This window comes from Babylonia areolata, chromosome 19 (genome assembly GCF_041734735.1).
Source record: "Babylonia areolata isolate BAREFJ2019XMU chromosome 19, ASM4173473v1, whole genome shotgun sequence".
Lineage (NCBI taxonomy): Eukaryota > Metazoa > Mollusca > Gastropoda > Neogastropoda > Buccinidae > Babylonia > Babylonia areolata.
In genome coordinates this window covers 56,760,405-56,777,080 of record NC_134894.1, presented here as the reverse complement: position 1 = coordinate 56,777,080, position 16,676 = coordinate 56,760,405, and the positions used below count along the sequence as shown (strand labels likewise).

The following is a 16,676-nucleotide window of genomic DNA, read 5'->3' as shown; positions in this document are numbered from 1 at the left end:
CCACTACCACTACTACTTCACCCTCCTCCCTCCCCCTCCCCGCACTCCCCCTCCCCACACCACACCCCCACCACCCTCCCCCAAACCCCCACAGCCCCTACCCCCTCCACGACACCTCCCGCCAGTTCGACTATGAATCAGTGTGTGTCGGCGCGTGAGCGGGAGGGAGAGAGGGAGGGAGGGAGTCGGTGGGGAGGGGTGGGGGGCGTGGGGGGGGGGGGCAAGCGTGCGGGCGCGGAAGGCAAATGTGTACAAAGTGTCGGCAAGTCAGCTTGACGGCAAATCAGAGCTTGCGGGATCAGCCGAGTTACGTTCCGTGGGCCGCGAGAGGGGATGATGAGAAAAAAGTTATCCGTGTTTATGGCTTAGTATTATTATAGGACGAGCAGTCCGCGGTTAAATGGCTTATTATTTTATGAGTGGCTGTGATTACCCTGAAGAGAAGGCTACCGCGAGGTTTATTATGGCTTACGAGTAGTGACTGGTTTAAGTATTACGGCTTGGATCGGAAGGCCGGCATCGGGTGGGGGGGGGGGGGGAGGGCTTGTTTGTTTTGTTTGTGCGCTGAGGACTGAGCGCGGCGCGGTGCTCATTATGGCTCATGAGTGGATGTGATGACAGTTGAGGAGCATCCATTGTTTGTGGGTACTCTTAATTACTGTCGAGGAGCAGCGTTGTTGATCATCAGTGGGTAGTGAGTATTTGTAAATTACGGCTTTGGAGCATCGTCGCGTTTATGGCGGCATTTGAGTGTTTGTGTTTTACGGCTGAGGGACTCATTGTTTATGGCTGTTGACGTGAGTGGTTGTGTAATTGCGGCCGACGGAGGAGCCGCAATGTTGTTCATGGCCATTGAGTGTTTGTAAGTTCGGGAGAGGAGCATCATTGTCTATTTGCACTTGAGTGTTTGTATTTACGGCTGAGAAGCATCACTGTTTATGGCTCTTGAGAGTGTTTGTAATTACGTCTGAGGGGCGTCATTGTTTATGTCTATTGAATGGTTGCCATTACGGCGGATAACCATCATTGTTTATGACTGTTGAGTGGTTGTAATTCCGCCTGAGGAGCGTCATTCTTTATGGCTATTGAGTGGTCGTAATTACGACTGAGGAGCATCATTGTTTATGACCTTTGAGCAGCCGTGAGTCCCGCGAAGTGACGCCGGCTTAGGGCTTAAGAGAGGAGCTGTCAATGCCAATTTGGACCAGTGTGGTTTGAGGCGTTTTGTGTACCTCACTGACAGCTGCGACGTTAGGTTTACGGATCGTGTTGTCAGGTGTTTAAGGGTTTTGAGCATCAGTGTTTTAGGTGTAATAGCATCAGTGTGTATGACTGCTGGGTGTCTGCACTTATGGCTGAGGAGGACTGGTGTTTATGGGTGATGAGTATCCATGTTTACGGCTGAATACCACTGACCTGAGTTTATGGTTTCGGACTGTCCGTGTCTACGACTGTGGAACGTCGGTGTTTATGGTTTACGCGTATTCGCGTTTGTGATGGATGTACATATCATCCCTGTTCGTTGTAAGTAGTCATTCATTAAAATCTTTATTTGCTTTTGGAAAGTACATTTTTACATTTTTTTTTTTTAACTTTCAGTATGCAAACTGTCTCGTGTTCTTTGTTTGTTTGTGTCTGTGCCCATTATGCCTTCTTCTGAACTCCTCTTTCTGTTCCTCTTTCTGTTTGTCTGTACGCCTCTCTGTCTGTCATTGTGTCTGTCTCTCAGTCTGGACAGCTACTGGACTGATCTACCTTCAGTGTATGTTCCTGCCTGTCAGAGCTAACCACCATTGTACTTGCCATTGCCCGCACGTCGCATGCACATAAGTTTAATAGATCTCGGACGACGAACAGGCCCTTGACGGGGCCTCAACCGTCCAATAAGTCAAGTCAAGTCTTTATCCCCATCTCGCTTATGATTCTTTTTTTTCTTTTTTTTTCCATCTCATATTTTCAACAAGTGAAAAATCATGTGTGTTTCTGGTTTGCAAGATTTTATTTTTGAGAGCTACACCTTAGACATGTTTTATAATCAACCAATCAAATCTACACAGCTCACCCCCTCAACCTGTCTATGCATCAACATTGATGCGACATTCTTCTTCTACAGGTACGCTGGCTGCAACTCCTACCCACGTTAACTCGTATGCACGGGTGGGTTTTCAGTACGTGTTTGACCGTTTGTACCCCCCACTATATAGGCATCCATACTCTGTTCTCGGGGGTTGGTATTGACATACAATATATTTGTTCATTGTGTAAATTCTTCTCTCCCCTACCCCCATGTCCCCCCCCCCTCCGGTTTGTTTAATATGTCTTTGCGGTAAAAGAGGCATGGGTTTGAAAAACCTAAGCATATGACGTGACGGCGCACCTAATAAGTAATTCAGTTGCTTTTTATTTAATTAGTAAACGATGAGTTTTTCAGACTTTTTTTTTTGTCAGGAAACTGCTTAGTTTTGTGTTCGCATACCATGGGTCTTTCATCATTCAGTTAGGCTACCTGGTACCTACCTATCTTGAGATCAGTCCGACTGGGAGTGATTGTTCTGGTAGGTGGGTTGAGGGAGACTAAGGGACTTGTAAAACACTACACTGTTGAACATTCAAGTTAGACAACAGTGCATGACACTGCATCACACGAGGTTAATTAATTACTCTACCAGTTACACGATACACGTATAGTGTACTATACCCACCTTACTACACAACATGAGGTGAATATATATGTATATACACTCCACTCCATTCCGCTTGTGTTTTTCCCACTATATCACCATTGCACTTCGCCACTTTGAGACACTTGAATGGAGCACAAAGCAACAGTGATCATTGCTGCTGAACTCGAGCCTGAAATCTTGTCAGGACCGTTCACGGGGAAGTGTTTATGAATGGAGACTCAGTCCTTGCAGTTAGTTCATTCAACAAATTGCCGCGCCGAGAGGTTCGAGTTGGCTTTATGGTCTGTGTTGTTTAATAAATGCGCAGCGAGGCATTCACTCAGTGGTCTGTCTAGAAAGCAACAACTCGCGCGTTCGAACCTCGAGTTTTGGGGGTGGAGGGTGAAGATGAAACCTGGTCTTTTTGTACCCCCTGAATATTGGTCCCATCTGTCCGGGAAAGACACGATTAAAAAAAAAAAAGAAAAAAAAAAATTAACCACGGTATGATGTTGGTGCAAACATAGGACAGGCTGTAGCCAAGTTTCAATGTTTCACGCTAGATTTTTTTTTTTTTTTTTTTAACAAATAGTTTTAATTAATGGATGGGCAGATACAAGTGGTTTCAAAGAAGAAAAAAAAGAAAAAAAGAAAGTGGTTTTGCATAGTGGGTTTGCGATCTCCTATGTATATATATATAGGAAGCAGCTTCGAATTTCATGTAGATTGTGGCAAGTGGTAGAAACGTTATACAGAAAAGTGTAGCTCAACAGTTCAGCGACAGGACCGTCAGTGCAGTGATGTGCAGCGCAGTTCAGAGCATGGCAGCAGCGCAGTTGGATTGATGAAGGACAGATAGCGGTTATCAAAAGCACTCAACTGCTTCTATCACCTGCTTGATCTGCCTTTCCGTTTACACACACACACACACACACACACACACACACACACACACACACGCACGCGCGCTCGCGCACGCTCACAGACAGACAGACAAACAGAGAGAGAGAGAGAGAGAGAGAGAGAGAGAGAGAGAGAGAGCGTCAATACAGACAGACAGACACACATGCCGATAGGTAAGGAACTTCATGCAGATATATCTTTCTTACGTTAGGAAAGGAACTTCATGCATATATATCAATCTTACGATAGGAAAGGAGCTTTCATGCATATATATCTTTCTTACGATAGGAAAGGAACTTCATGCAGATATATCTTTCTTACGTTAGGAAAGGAGCTTTCATGCTGATATATCTTTCTTACGATAGGAAAGGAGCTTTCATGCAGATATATCTATCTTACGTTAGGAAAGGAACTTCATGCAGATATGTCTATCTTACGATAGGAAAGGAATTTCATGCAGATATATCTATCTTACGATAGGAAAGGAGCTTTCATGCAGATATATCTATCTTACGATAGGAAAGGAACTTCATGCAGATATGTCTATCTTACGATAGGAAAGGAATTCAGGACAGTGTAATTATCGTTGTGTCAATGGGAAGGAGGCATAGATAATACACATTAACCATATAATCTGTTCTCTTCTGTTCTCAATGCAGCTATGAACTAGAACAACTCGACCTTTTCAAACGGCCTGCGAGTTGAAGTGTCGGTTTTAGTGAAGTTAAGTCAGTCAAAGTGAGAACAATAATCGCTGAAACTGTTTCCGTCACCTTCAACTGCTTATGACGACTGAGACGTCATCTTCAACTGCTTATAACGACTGAGACGTCATCTTCAACTGCTTATAATGACTGAGACGTCATCTTCAACTGCTTATAATGACTGAGACGTCATCTTTAACTGCTTATAACGACTGAGACGTCATCTTCAACTGCTTATAACGACAGAGACGTCATCTTCAACTGCTTATAACGACTGAGACGTCATCTTCAACTGCTTATAACGACTGAGACGTCATCTTCAACTGCTTATAACGACTGAGACGTCATCTTCAACTGCTTATAACGACTGAGACGTCATCTTCAACTGCTTATGACGACTGAGCACAAAGTGGACAATTAGTTCTATTTCTGACTTTTAACCAAGAACAAGATGAACACGAACGATCTTTTTTTCCTTCGTTTTTTTTTTCTTGCTGCAACCTTCTGACGGAACGTCATGGCTCATATCAAAGTGAGTGATTATTTATGTTATCTTGTGACTTTGAACCACAATGGAGATCAACATAAACGATCATTTCTCCTGTCTTCTGTTTCTGAACCAAGGTCGGTTCAGTCGAAATGAAGGACCATTTTTTTTTAATCATCTTCTGCCTTTGAGCGGAGGACAACAAAATCAAACTTGGAAGATAATTTCCATAATCTTATGATTGATTCTGCATCATCAACATGATCAAAGTGATCTATCATTTCTATTATGTTGACTTTGAGCACCAGAGCCAATATCAATATCAGAGATCGTTTCTAGTCTTCAGAGCAATGGCAACATGAAAATGAACGATGATTCCACTTAGGCCTATCTTCGGACTTTGGACCATGTCAATTACAAAACCGAAAGACTCAGACAAAATTGAGATCGGAAATGTTCATCTTTTAGCCAACCTTATATAAAAAAACCGATCCACAATTTTCATCAGAAAACACAGTCCACATACAGACAAATAAACAGAGACACACACGGTGACATTGACGAGCTTTTCATACATCCCCAATTTCTTGTTCAAATAAACAGGACGGAGAAAGAAGGGGCCGAATTTCTATTTCATGTTTTTGTCCGGTACACCAATGAACTGGACGAAGGACGAGTTCCGGCAACTTTTTATTGCCATTTCATTTCCCGTTAAAACTGTGACGATCTGGAGATAAGTCCGTTTGGGAATTGGGAAGCGAGGGGGAGGAGGGGTGGGGGAGGATGGGGGTGGGTGGGGGGGGGGGGGGGGTAAAGGTTGGATGGAACGCATCCAATCTATTCATTTTGAAGATGAACTGGAAAGAGGGAGGTCAGTTCAAAATCAGCGCCTCCTCCCATTAGATGAAAAAGAGGGCAGCACGGCGAGGGGGAGGAGGGGGAGAGGGGCGGGGGGTGGGGGTGGGGTAGTTGGTGGGGTGGGGGAGGTAGTCAGTTTTTACAGTAATAATTTGTCTTTTCAAAAAGAATTGGAGGGATAATAGATATGAGGGACAGTTTTTTTTCTTATAATCCCTTCCACCCACTGAAAACGAAGTATGGCGGCCTACATGGCGGGGGTGAAAACGGCTGTGCGGGTGAAAGTCCACGCAGAAATAGGAATGAACGGGGGGAGTTGTAACCTACTGAATGGAGAGAGAAAAAAAAAAGAACAACCCTCGTTTGTACAGTTGATAATGTGTGAAGGAATATTATTTCATTTTATTTTATCATTGTCGTGGCACCACATTTCACCCTCATTTGCCCACTTTCCCGCCCCCAACCCTCCATTCATTCACATCTCCCTCCCACCCCTTCTAACCGATAATACTCAAATGTATTCATAAATACTTTAACACAATGTCTTCTATCACCGATATGTGTGACTCGGGGACATTGAACAAAATTCCTCCTCCCTTACTGTCGTGGTCACCTTACACAGTATTTACAGAACTGGATTTTTTTTTTTTTTAAAACAATCAGTGTATCATCACTTTACAATATACTGCCGATGCTATATCCCTGTCTTTTTCACTTCAGAGCAACGGCAATCATCAGTATTCATTCATTTCATTCATTGCCCATCGCTCCTGCTGGAGCATAGGCCATCAACGACCCCTCGCCATCGCACTCTGATCTGGGCTGTTCTGGCCATTCTAGTCCAGTTTGTCCCTTGCTGCTTAAGTCTCCGGGACGGAGACCCTTCCTTGCCCAGGTGAATGTTTTGGTTCTTTGTCGTCGATGCTTCTGTAATTGGTCTTTTTCACAGGCAGGGTAGTTAGCCCTACGCAAACCCCTTTATCCTCCGGGCGAGGTGGTCCTGCCTTAGTCGCCTCTTACGACATGCATGGCAGGGCAGTGGGTCTATTCTATCAGTGCCCAACCCACAGGGCGAAATCGTCAGTATGCTCAGGTCATAATTACTTTTGTCTGACGCGAGTTTCGATTCAGTTATTGTTCTCGGCATACAATGATACACATTCGGACACAATCAGCACCACGTGTAGCTAGCAGTAAGTAACGACCGTGCAAAGAACTCACATGATGTGTGTGTGTGTGTGTGTGTGTGTGTGTGTGTGTGTGTGTGTGTGTGTGTGTGCGTGCGCGCATATGTATGTATGTTTGTATATATTATGTATGTGTGTGTGTGTGTGTGTGTGTGTGTGTGTGTGTGCGCGTGCGTTCGCGCGCGTATGTATGTATGTATGTATGTATATGTATGTATGTATGTATGTATGTATGTATGCGCGCGCGCGTATGTTTGTGTGTTTTGCTGGCAAGTCTCTTCATCAGTCTGTACCAGTGAGACCTTGGCGAGTAGCTCGGGCAGCTTCCGTCTAGAGAACCAGACTACTCAGTGAGAGAAAACTGAGCCGGTGGAGGAAATTCCAGATTAACTCTCTCCATACGAACGGCGAAAGAGACGACGCTAACAGCGTTTCACCCCAATAACCACCATCAAAATTTTGCAAGCGGAAGGCTCTTATACTGAAGACGTGAATGTTGACAAAGAATACCACAATTCTGACGACGGAAGCTAAAGGTTGGGTCATTGAGACACCCACTGGACATCCGAGGAGTCTGTGTAGAGGAGAAGAGAGGACTGGCCGTACTGAGTGAGTTAATGGAGCGATTCACACATCTCACACATTCCTCTCCCGCCCCCCCCCCTCCCCCACCCCTCCCCGCACCCCTTTCAAGGTCCTGTTCAGTTTGGAGGGGGCACAGTACATCACCGAGTACAGTATAATGCCTTTCTGTTCCTCTCTCTCCTCTCTCTTCTATGAGCTCAAGGCAACATCCGGACCGCCAAACGTTTTATGATCTGATTATCTCCCTTGCCTTTGACGTCCGTCAACCACGTGGGTCTTATCTTCCAAGCTCAGGTGTGTGTGTGTGTGTGTGTGTGTGTGTGTGTTTCCATCCATACCTGAAACTGCGCGACAACTTGAATGAAGTGACGGGCGCAATAGCCGAGTGGTTAAAGCGTTGGACTGTGACTCTGAGGGTCCCGGGTTCGAATCACGGTGACGGCGCCTGGTGGGTAAAGGGTGGAGATTTTTCCGATCTCCCAGGTCAACATATGTGCAGACCTGCTTAGTGCCTGAACCCCCTTCGTGTGTATATGCAAGCAGAAGATCAAATACGCACGTTAAAGATCCTGTAAATCCATGTCAGCGTTCGGTGGGTTATGGAAACAAGAACATACCCAGCATGCACACCCCCGAAAATGGAGTATGGCTGCCTACATGGCGGGGGTAAAAACAGTCACACACGTAAAAGCCCACTCGTGTGCATACGAGTGAACGCAGAAGAAGAAGAATGAAGTTCCTGCTGCCGTTCACGTTCCCTTCCTTCTTCTTTTCCTCCCTCTCTCTCTCTCTCTCTCTCTCCCTCCGTCCGTCCCGTCCGTCCTGGGTGGGTGTGCTGTCAGTCGCAAGAAACACCGGCCGGAGGAAAGGGGGCGGGTGGAGGTTGGGGGAGATGGGTATGGGTGTGTGTGTGGGGGGGGGGGGGGAGGTGGGGGGGGGCGTGGGGGGGGGGAGCAGTAGAGGAGGGTGGGTGTTTGATGTATGTATACCCCCCCCAGCCCCCCTCACCCCATCCTGTTCTGTCTTACGATTGTGTCTTGTTACCATCACTCCCCGGCTTTAAAGTGTGTGTGTGTGTGTGTGTGTGTGTGTGTGTGTGTGTGTGTGTGCGCACGCGTGCGAGCGCGCGTGTGTGTGCGTGAGGGAGTGTTCATGTACATACTCGTGTACGTTCTCGTGTCAAAACTGACAAAATGCGCACATACATTACATGTATACAAGAATACTCGCTTGTGAAGCCCTCTCCCTCCTAGTTTCAACAAAAAGCGTCCTTTAACAAAGTCCCCTCCCTCTCTTTTTCACATCCTTAGAACTGTGCAGAACATATCGAAGGGATGGTCCCTCACTTGTGAACCGTTTACTTATTGCCAGTGTGTGTGTGTGTGTGTGTGTGTGTGTGGGCGTGTGCGCGCGCAGTTGGTTGAGAAACGTGCATTCACGCACATTCACTTTATCTGTCAAACGTTGAGCTAACTGCACTTGTGATTAAATCTGTTATGAGCGTTGTTTAACACACTTAGGATCCGGGGTGAAAAAAAAAGAGAAAAAAAAAAGAAGAGAAAGCAACAACATCGGAAATCCTTATCAAGCTTTTAACGTCTGACAATTTTCTCTTACGGTTTTTGTATCCGTTAGGGATTAAGAATCCGTTTTTTGTTGTTGGAGTCTTTAGATTTCGTCATTAGAACAACAGAGCTCGGTATCTATGGTGAGACAAGCTGTATATAACTGCCGAGTCGTTCTGGAGGAAGTGTCATTCAACGGTTAACTCTCTCCATACGAACCGGGCGAAAGAGACGACGTTAACAGCGTTTCACCCCAATTACCACCATCAAAATATTACAAGCGGAAGGCTCTTACACTGAAGAGGTGAATGTTGACAAAGAATACCACAGTTCTGACGACGGAAGCTAAAGGTTGGATCATTGAGACACCCACTGGACATCCGAGGGGTCTGTGTAGAGGAGAAGAGAGGACTGGCCGTACTGAGTGAGTTAACCGAGACAAGTGTTGTAATACGTTTCTGCATGAAAGGGGTAAGTTCTCACGGTGGTGAAAATCATATACTTGTAGCAGTAACAGCATTAGCTACAAATAGTAGAAGAAGTTGTAGCATTAGCGAGGGTAGAGGCAGTAGCATATTATGCAGCAACAGTCCCAGCAGCAGTAGCAGAAGTAGCGACAGAGTGTAGCAGTCATAGTAGCCGCGTTTTTAATTAATCAACATGTTTGATTCGACAAACCTATTCGACGATGATGACTATATCGACGGACGACAACTATCAAGATAATTCTGAATATGAAAACGATGGTGATAGCGACAATGACTACAATGCTAACGACGACTAAGATGACGATTATGATGACGAGGACGATGATGCTGATGATGAATGTACTGACATACCTTTGCGTAGGGTCCGCCACATTCCCTACTCTCTCAGGAAGTAGGATCAGTCGTTAGATATTTTATTGTCAAACCCGCGTCAGTCAGCCGGTGCCCACGATTAGTAACTAAGTGTGGCGTTGCCGATACTATGTCTGTCAAACTGGTGTTTTTGTTTTTATCATTTATTTTTTTTATTTCGCTGCCTGTCCGCCGTTGACAGCTAAAACGAGAGAGAGAGAGAGAGAGAGAGAGAGAGAGAGAGAGAGAGAGAGAGAGAGAGAGAGAGAGAGAAGTCCCTTGTGGTTGGGGGGACTTAACGTAATCGCAGGTTTCATGGGCATAACTAGTTTAATTATTGTAACTTGATCGGTTTCGTTGCTGTTTTCTCTTCTTTAGTTTCAGCATTTGAAAAGCTTGTGCAGGATTGCTTTTTGACTGATTCAATACTTACATATTTGTACTGATTTACTGGCAAAGAGCGCGAAATGGACTAATCAATCACTTGATTTAATGTTTTTACATTATTTTTTCATGCTTGTTTCTTTATTTATTTTGTCAAGACGTGGACAATTGGTAGAACTCGACATCGGAGATGTTGCACACACACACACACACACACACACACAGAGCCGCGCGCGTGACGCTGCCTACCAGGGACACTTGAGTGACCGGGCTACAGCCGCCGGTCCTTTCCCAATCCCCCCACCTCCCCCGTCACACACACACACACACACACACACACACGCACACGCACACACGCACCCACCCACCCCCGCGCCGCCTCCTTCACGAGCCAGACGACTAGCATCCCCACCCATCATATCATTCCCCCTCAGTCAGTCCTCCCGCCGCCCCCCTGCCCCCTCGCTCCCCACCCCCCACTCCCCATCCCCCATCCCCCACTCACCACCCCCGCGCTCACCCCCCCCCTCCCCCCCACAGTGGTTCTCCCTCACCGTCCTGCCGGCCCCCTCGTGGCCACGCCCGTATGTTGAGGACGGTGGTCTATAAAGAGGACGGCAAGGCGCTCACAGGCCAGAAGCTGTGTGTCGGCTTTCCCGGTACCATGCGACTAACTCGTTCTGCAACTGACATCATCTGCGTCATCCCCTTCTTCTTCCCAGGATCCAACGGTTCTTCTTGTGCCCTAGTGCCTCCCGAAAACTGACCGACAAGTTTTGGGTTGTTTTTTTTTTTCTTCCTCTTTCTATGAGGACAACAGCGAACGCAGTGCTGAACGTTGAAGAGTGGTGCGAACTTCCTCACCCTGTTGGTCAACTGATGAACGGGGACAACCCTACCTTCAGTTAGTCATTGATCCAGTTACTGTTCACGTATGGTTGCTGTACTTTTTGCTTTTACAGTTGTTGTTTTTTTAGTGGAAAGTTTTCGTCGAGTTGAAGTCTTTCCACTATCCGCTTGAAACGATTATCTGTTAAACTTAAAGGCGAAAAAACGCGCAAGGACTGGAAAGCTTTTTTTTTTTTTTTTTCCCTATCTGTACCAAATATTATGATTTACAGTAGTGCGTAAAAAAAACGGGAGACAAGAAACGAGAACCAACTGGGAAAACATTTCATTTTGTTTCTCCTCGTGTGAAACAAAAAAAAAAAAACCTTTAAAAAACAAGATCCATTCGCCTTTTGTTTCTCTGTCAATTTTCCCTGTCAGAAACAGACCAGAGCGTTACAAAAAACCCTATCACAGACAAGCTGTTTCACTGAGGGCAGAGAAATATTCTAGATAAAGAAAAGAAAAGAAAAGAAAAGAAAAAAGAAGAAGAATACAACACTGCATAGTTATTTAGTCAGCCACGGCATGGACAAAGAAGAAGAGGTGTACGGAGAAATAACCGCCGCGATAGATGTGCTGAGAAAAGTAAAGTAAGAGTTTGAAAATCAGCAGCAGATCAGTGTTGCTGTTTGGAAGAACACCAACTCTCTTGATGGAGTGCGGCCGTGCCAGAGGGGAGACAGACACGTCGCTGTGGTATTGATCGCTCAGCCTTCCGTTCGGGCGGCTGGACAGTCTCAAACACCATCGTCTGTTCTTCAGACCAACAAGACATTGCAGCAGCCGTGTGTTTGAAAGGCCACTGACCTTCTTCTTTTTCTGACGTCCAGTGCTTGTTTTGTTTTTTGTTTTTTCCTTCTTTTTTCCTTCTTTTTCGGTTCAGGTTGCAAACTCCTGTGTGAGGTCCGTCAGTCTCAGCTTAACGGCGTCTGTTTAACGTTGGACACTTGTCTTCAGTAACTTGTCTTGTCCCGTTCAGGTGACATCACTCTGAAGAGTTCTGACGTGTTGGTTTACGCTTTCGATCCAGAGTTGTCGTTAGTTTTTGGAATACAGTTGAACAGTTTTACGTCCAAGTCATCTAAAACTGTTTCATCTCACATCATTTTGAACTGAAAACGTCGGTACATTAAAAGAAGCAATAATCATCACCCAAACCGAAGGTAACACAAAACAGTTCTCAAGGTTACTTGAGTATTGAGAGAAGCCACAATTCTAGTCTTTAAAGACATTTAAAACGCGAGTATAAAGTTAATCAAACGTTGGTTCTTGAAGAGAGCTACTAAGTACAATCATAAAGTGGAGCTAGTCTTTAGAGTCTGCTCAGCATAGTGCTTATCGAACTGAAAAGCGAAAGCAACAAAACAAACAGCAAAAAGAAGACAAAAACAACAACAAAACAACCACCACCACCACAACAACAACAACAACACTGAGATTAAAGAATAAAGATTAAAGAGTATTTAAACCAAAAACACTAACCTGAACTAGACGTATACTTTCTTTCAACGTTCACACGCTGGTGTGTGCAGAATCGAAATCGTGACGTTACGAACAACCAACCAACCAAACCAACCAACGAACCAAAGAGTTGAAGTGCCAGCCGAGGAGGACGGGGTGATGATGGTCGTGATGGTGGTGCCCAACGTGCAGGGGCTGCACGCCGTGCTGAGGGTGGTGGTGGTGGTGGGGCTGTGTCTGATGACGGCGGTGGTGGGCGAGCGGTTCTTCCAGAGGAGGGACCACCTGGACCAGGACCGCTACCAAAGACCCGCCATCAACAACAACGTCGTCAGGAACCAGAACGACGCTGCCGTGAGTTGCATTCCTTTTTTCCCCTCCCTCTCTCTCTCTTAATTAATTTAGGGGAAAAACAAAAGCAAAGAAAAAAAAAAAAGCAAAGAAAAAAAAGGCTGTACGAGAGAAGTATGGTCTTGTTTTAAAATACACCTTGTTCTTTTTGTTCTTGTTTTTCTTGTGCTTGTTCTTCTTGTCCTTATTGTTGTTGTTGTTCTTCTTGTTGTTCCTATTGTCGTTGTTGTTGTTCTTCTTGTTGTTCTTATTGTCGTTGTTGTTGTTGTTGTTCTTGTTGTTCTTATTGTCGTTGTTGTTGCTCTCCTTCTTGTTCTTATTGTCGTTGTTGTTGTTGTTCTTGTTGTCCTTATTGTCGTTGTTGTTGTTCTTCTTGTTGTTCTTATTGTCGTTGTTGTTGTTCTTCTTCTTGTTCTTATTGTCGTCGTTGTTGTTCTCCTTCTTGTTCTTATTGTCGTTGTTGTTGTTCTTCTTCTTGTTCTTATTGTCGTTGTTGTTGTTCTCCTTCTTGTTCTTATTGTCGTTGTTGTTGTTCTTCTTGTTGTTCTTATTGTCGTTGTTGTTGTTCTTCTTCTTGTTCTTATTGTCGTTGTTGTTGTTCTCCTTCTTGTTCTTATTGTCGTTGTTGTTGTTCTTCTTCTTGTTCTTATTGTCGTTGTTGTTGTTGTTCTTCTTGTTCTTATTGTCGTTGTTGTTGTTGTTCTTCTTGTTCTTATTGTCGTTGTTGTTGTTGTTCTCCTTCTTGTTCTTATTGTCGTTGTTGTTGTTCTCCTTCTTGTTCTTATTGTAGTTGTTGTTGTTGTTCTTCTTGTTCTTACTGTCGTCGTTGTTGTTCTTCTTCTTGTTCTTATTGTAGTTGTTGTTGTTGTTGTTCTTGTTCTTATTGTAGTTGTTGTTGTTCTCCTTCTTGTTCTTATTGTCGTTGTTGTTGTTGTTCTTCTTGTTCTTATTGTCGTCGTTGTTGTTGTTCTTCTTGTTCTTATTGTCGTTGTTGTTGTTGTTCTTGTTCTTATTGTCGTTGTTGTTGTTCTTCTTCTTGTTCTTATTGTCGTCGTTGTTGTTGTTCTTCTTGTTCTTATTGTCGTTGTTGTTGTTCTTCTTGTTCTTATTGTCGTCGTTGTTGTTCTCCTTCTTGTTCTTATTGTCGTTGTTGTTGTTCTTCTTGTTCTTACTGTCGTCGTTGTTGTTGTTCTTCTTGTTCTTATTGTCGTTGTTGTTGTTCTCCTTCTTGTTCTTATTGTCGTTGTTGTTGTTCTTCTTCTTGTTCTTATTGTCGTTGTACTTCGTGTTGTTGTTCTTCTTGTTCTTGCTCTGTTTCTTCTTCTTCTTCTTCTTCGTCGTCGTCGTAGTCTTCTTCGTTCGCGGGCTGCAGAAACTCCCACCTTTCGTTCACTCACATACACGAGTGGGCGTTTAACCTGCATGACCGTTTTTACCCCAGCCATGTAGGCAGCCATACTCCGTTTTCGGGGAATGGGGGATGGGTGGGGGTGGGGGTGGGGGTGGGGGGGCGTAGGGGCGGAGGGGTGTGCATGCCGGGTATGTTCTTGTTTCTATAACCCCACCGAACGCTGACAAGGATTAAGGGGATCTTTAACGTGCATGTTTTGATCATCTGTATACGTATATATACACACAACACACGACGGGAGTTCAGGCACTAGCAGAGCTGTACATCTGTTGATCTGGGAGATCGGGGAAAAATCGTCACTTTTTTTTTTTTTTTTCCACCAGACGCCGTGACCGGGAATCCTTGACTCTCAGATTGAAAGCCTAATGTTTTAACCACTTGGCTGTTGCGCCCCGGCCCTAAAAAAAAAATAAAGACACCCCCCCCCTCCCCCACCCCCCGACCCCTCCCCACCACCAGCCTCTTTAACTCACTCTGTATGGCCAGTCCTCTCTTCTCCTCTACACAGACCCCTCGGATGTCCAGTGGGTGTCTGAATGACCTAACCTTTAGCTTCCGTCGTCAGAATTGTGGTATTCTTTGTCAACATTCGCCTCTTCAGTATAAGAGCCTTCCGCTTGCAATACTTTGATGATGGTAATTGGGCTGAAACGCTGTTAACGTCGTCTCTTTCGCCGTTCGTATGGAGAGAGTTAACTCTATGCTGTTTATTGCCGCTCCTCGGCATGCAACACAGGTAAAGCGAAAGTACAGTATGAACCACGGAATAGGCCTTTTACGTGTTTTTTTTTTTTTTTTTAACCCTGCATCGATTTTGGCAACGGTTGGGTTTCGCCTCTTGAAACTTTCAGTTAGCTCTCTCTCACGGTATGCATGACTGTGTATGAGAGTAGGTTTGAGTCTCTCTCTCTCTCTCTCTCTCTCTCTCTCTCTCTCTCCTCTCTCTTTTGGGGGGGTGGAGGGATCATCAGTTTTACGTCGTTCCACGGGAAGTGGGGGGAGGTGGGGGGGAGGGGGGGGGGGAAGTGGAGGGTTTGAGAGGGGAAGCAGGAGAAAGGGTGTAGGGGAGAAGGAAGGAAGGACGTGTGTGCGTGTTTGCTCTTGCGCGTGCTTTTCCTGTGTTTTAACCCGGTGTTCGCTTGTCTCTCTCTCTCTCTCTCTCTCTCTCTCTCTCTCTCTCTGTGTGTGTGTCTGTGTGTCCGTGGTAAACTTTAACATTGACATTTTCTCTGCAAATACTTTGTCAGCTGACACCAAATTAGGCATAAAAATAGGAAAAATTCAGTTCTTTCCAGTCATCTTGTTAAAAACAACATTGCACTTCTGGGATGGGCACAAAAAATAAAAAAAAGAAGCCTAATTATATGCAAACTGCATTTACTGTTATATTTATATTTTTTGTATTCTCTAAACTTGGCACTTTGATCTGATATACTGACCCAACAACAAGAGCAGTCATTATTATAATTTTTTGTTCAAACAAGAACTTCTTTTGCTAAGCATGGAAGTTTTATTTATTTTGCAAACGTTTTGGTGCAGATAGTAAAAAAAGGAAATTACTCTGTAATTAATGCTAGGGGACTTAATTTGCTTTAAACTGATCTTTCTCATCTTAAACATTACATTTTGAAATTATACTCAATACATAAAAAGCTTTTTTTGTAAAATCATGCGAGAAGCATGTTCTGAGCATAATATGGAGGTGTGGAGGTGTGGCCTAGAGGTAACGCGTCCGCCTAGGAAGCGAGAGAATCTGAGCGCGCTGATTCGAATCACGGCTCAGCCGCCGATATTTTCTCCCCCCTCTCCACTAGACCTTGAGTGGTGGTCTGGACGCTAGTCATTCGGATGAGACGATAAACCGAGGTCCCGTGTGCAGCATGCACTTAGCGCACGTAAAAGAACCCACGGCAACAAAAGGGTTGTTCCTGGCAAAATTCTGTAGAAAAATTCACTTCGAAAGGAAAAACAAATAAAACTGCACGCAGGAAAATATACAAAAAAAAGGGTGGCGCTGTAGTGTAGCGACGTGCTCTCCCTGGGGAGAGCAGCCCGAATTTCACACAGAGAAATCTGTTGTGATGAAAAGAGAAATACAAATACAAATACAAATATTCCGCATAAGCATGTGAACTTGCCACATTCGGGTTGCTGGTTTTTTATCCAGTAAAAAATTACCAAAACCATTCTGTCTCATTTGCGCGAATTCTTATTCCCCCCCCCCCCTTTATTTATTCCATTTTTTTTTTTTATGTGTGCTGCTTTTGTTGTTGCCGTTATTGTAAAAATCGTATATCAAAAGATTGATTTCGGAACCAGTGGGTATTTCTATTTCCTCCTTCCTCTAGTATTAAAAAAAAGAAAAAAAAAAAGAACAGTGGAAAAAA

General features: G+C 44.6%; 1 protein-coding gene across 3 annotated transcripts in view; it reads left to right on the top strand.

Annotated features, from left to right (window-relative positions):
• The first annotated feature begins 295 nt into the window (after window positions 1–295).
• The window catches only part of LOC143293872 (matrix metalloproteinase-21-like), a 59,492-nt gene continuing 43,111 nt past the window's right edge, over window positions 296–16,676 (top strand). The window contains exons 1-2 of one of the 3 annotated variants that reach the window (XM_076605191.1): window positions 296–1,524; window positions 12,599–12,881. In XM_076605191.1, the coding sequence (XP_076461306.1) occupies window positions 12,687–12,881 (195 nt within the window). In that variant the 5' untranslated portion in view covers window positions 296–1,524; window positions 12,599–12,686. Of the gene's footprint in view, window positions 1,525–9,143; window positions 9,424–10,863; window positions 12,230–12,598; window positions 12,882–16,676 lie in introns of those variants that run through there. The other 2 variants (XM_076605192.1, XM_076605193.1) reach the window with 2 other exon arrangements.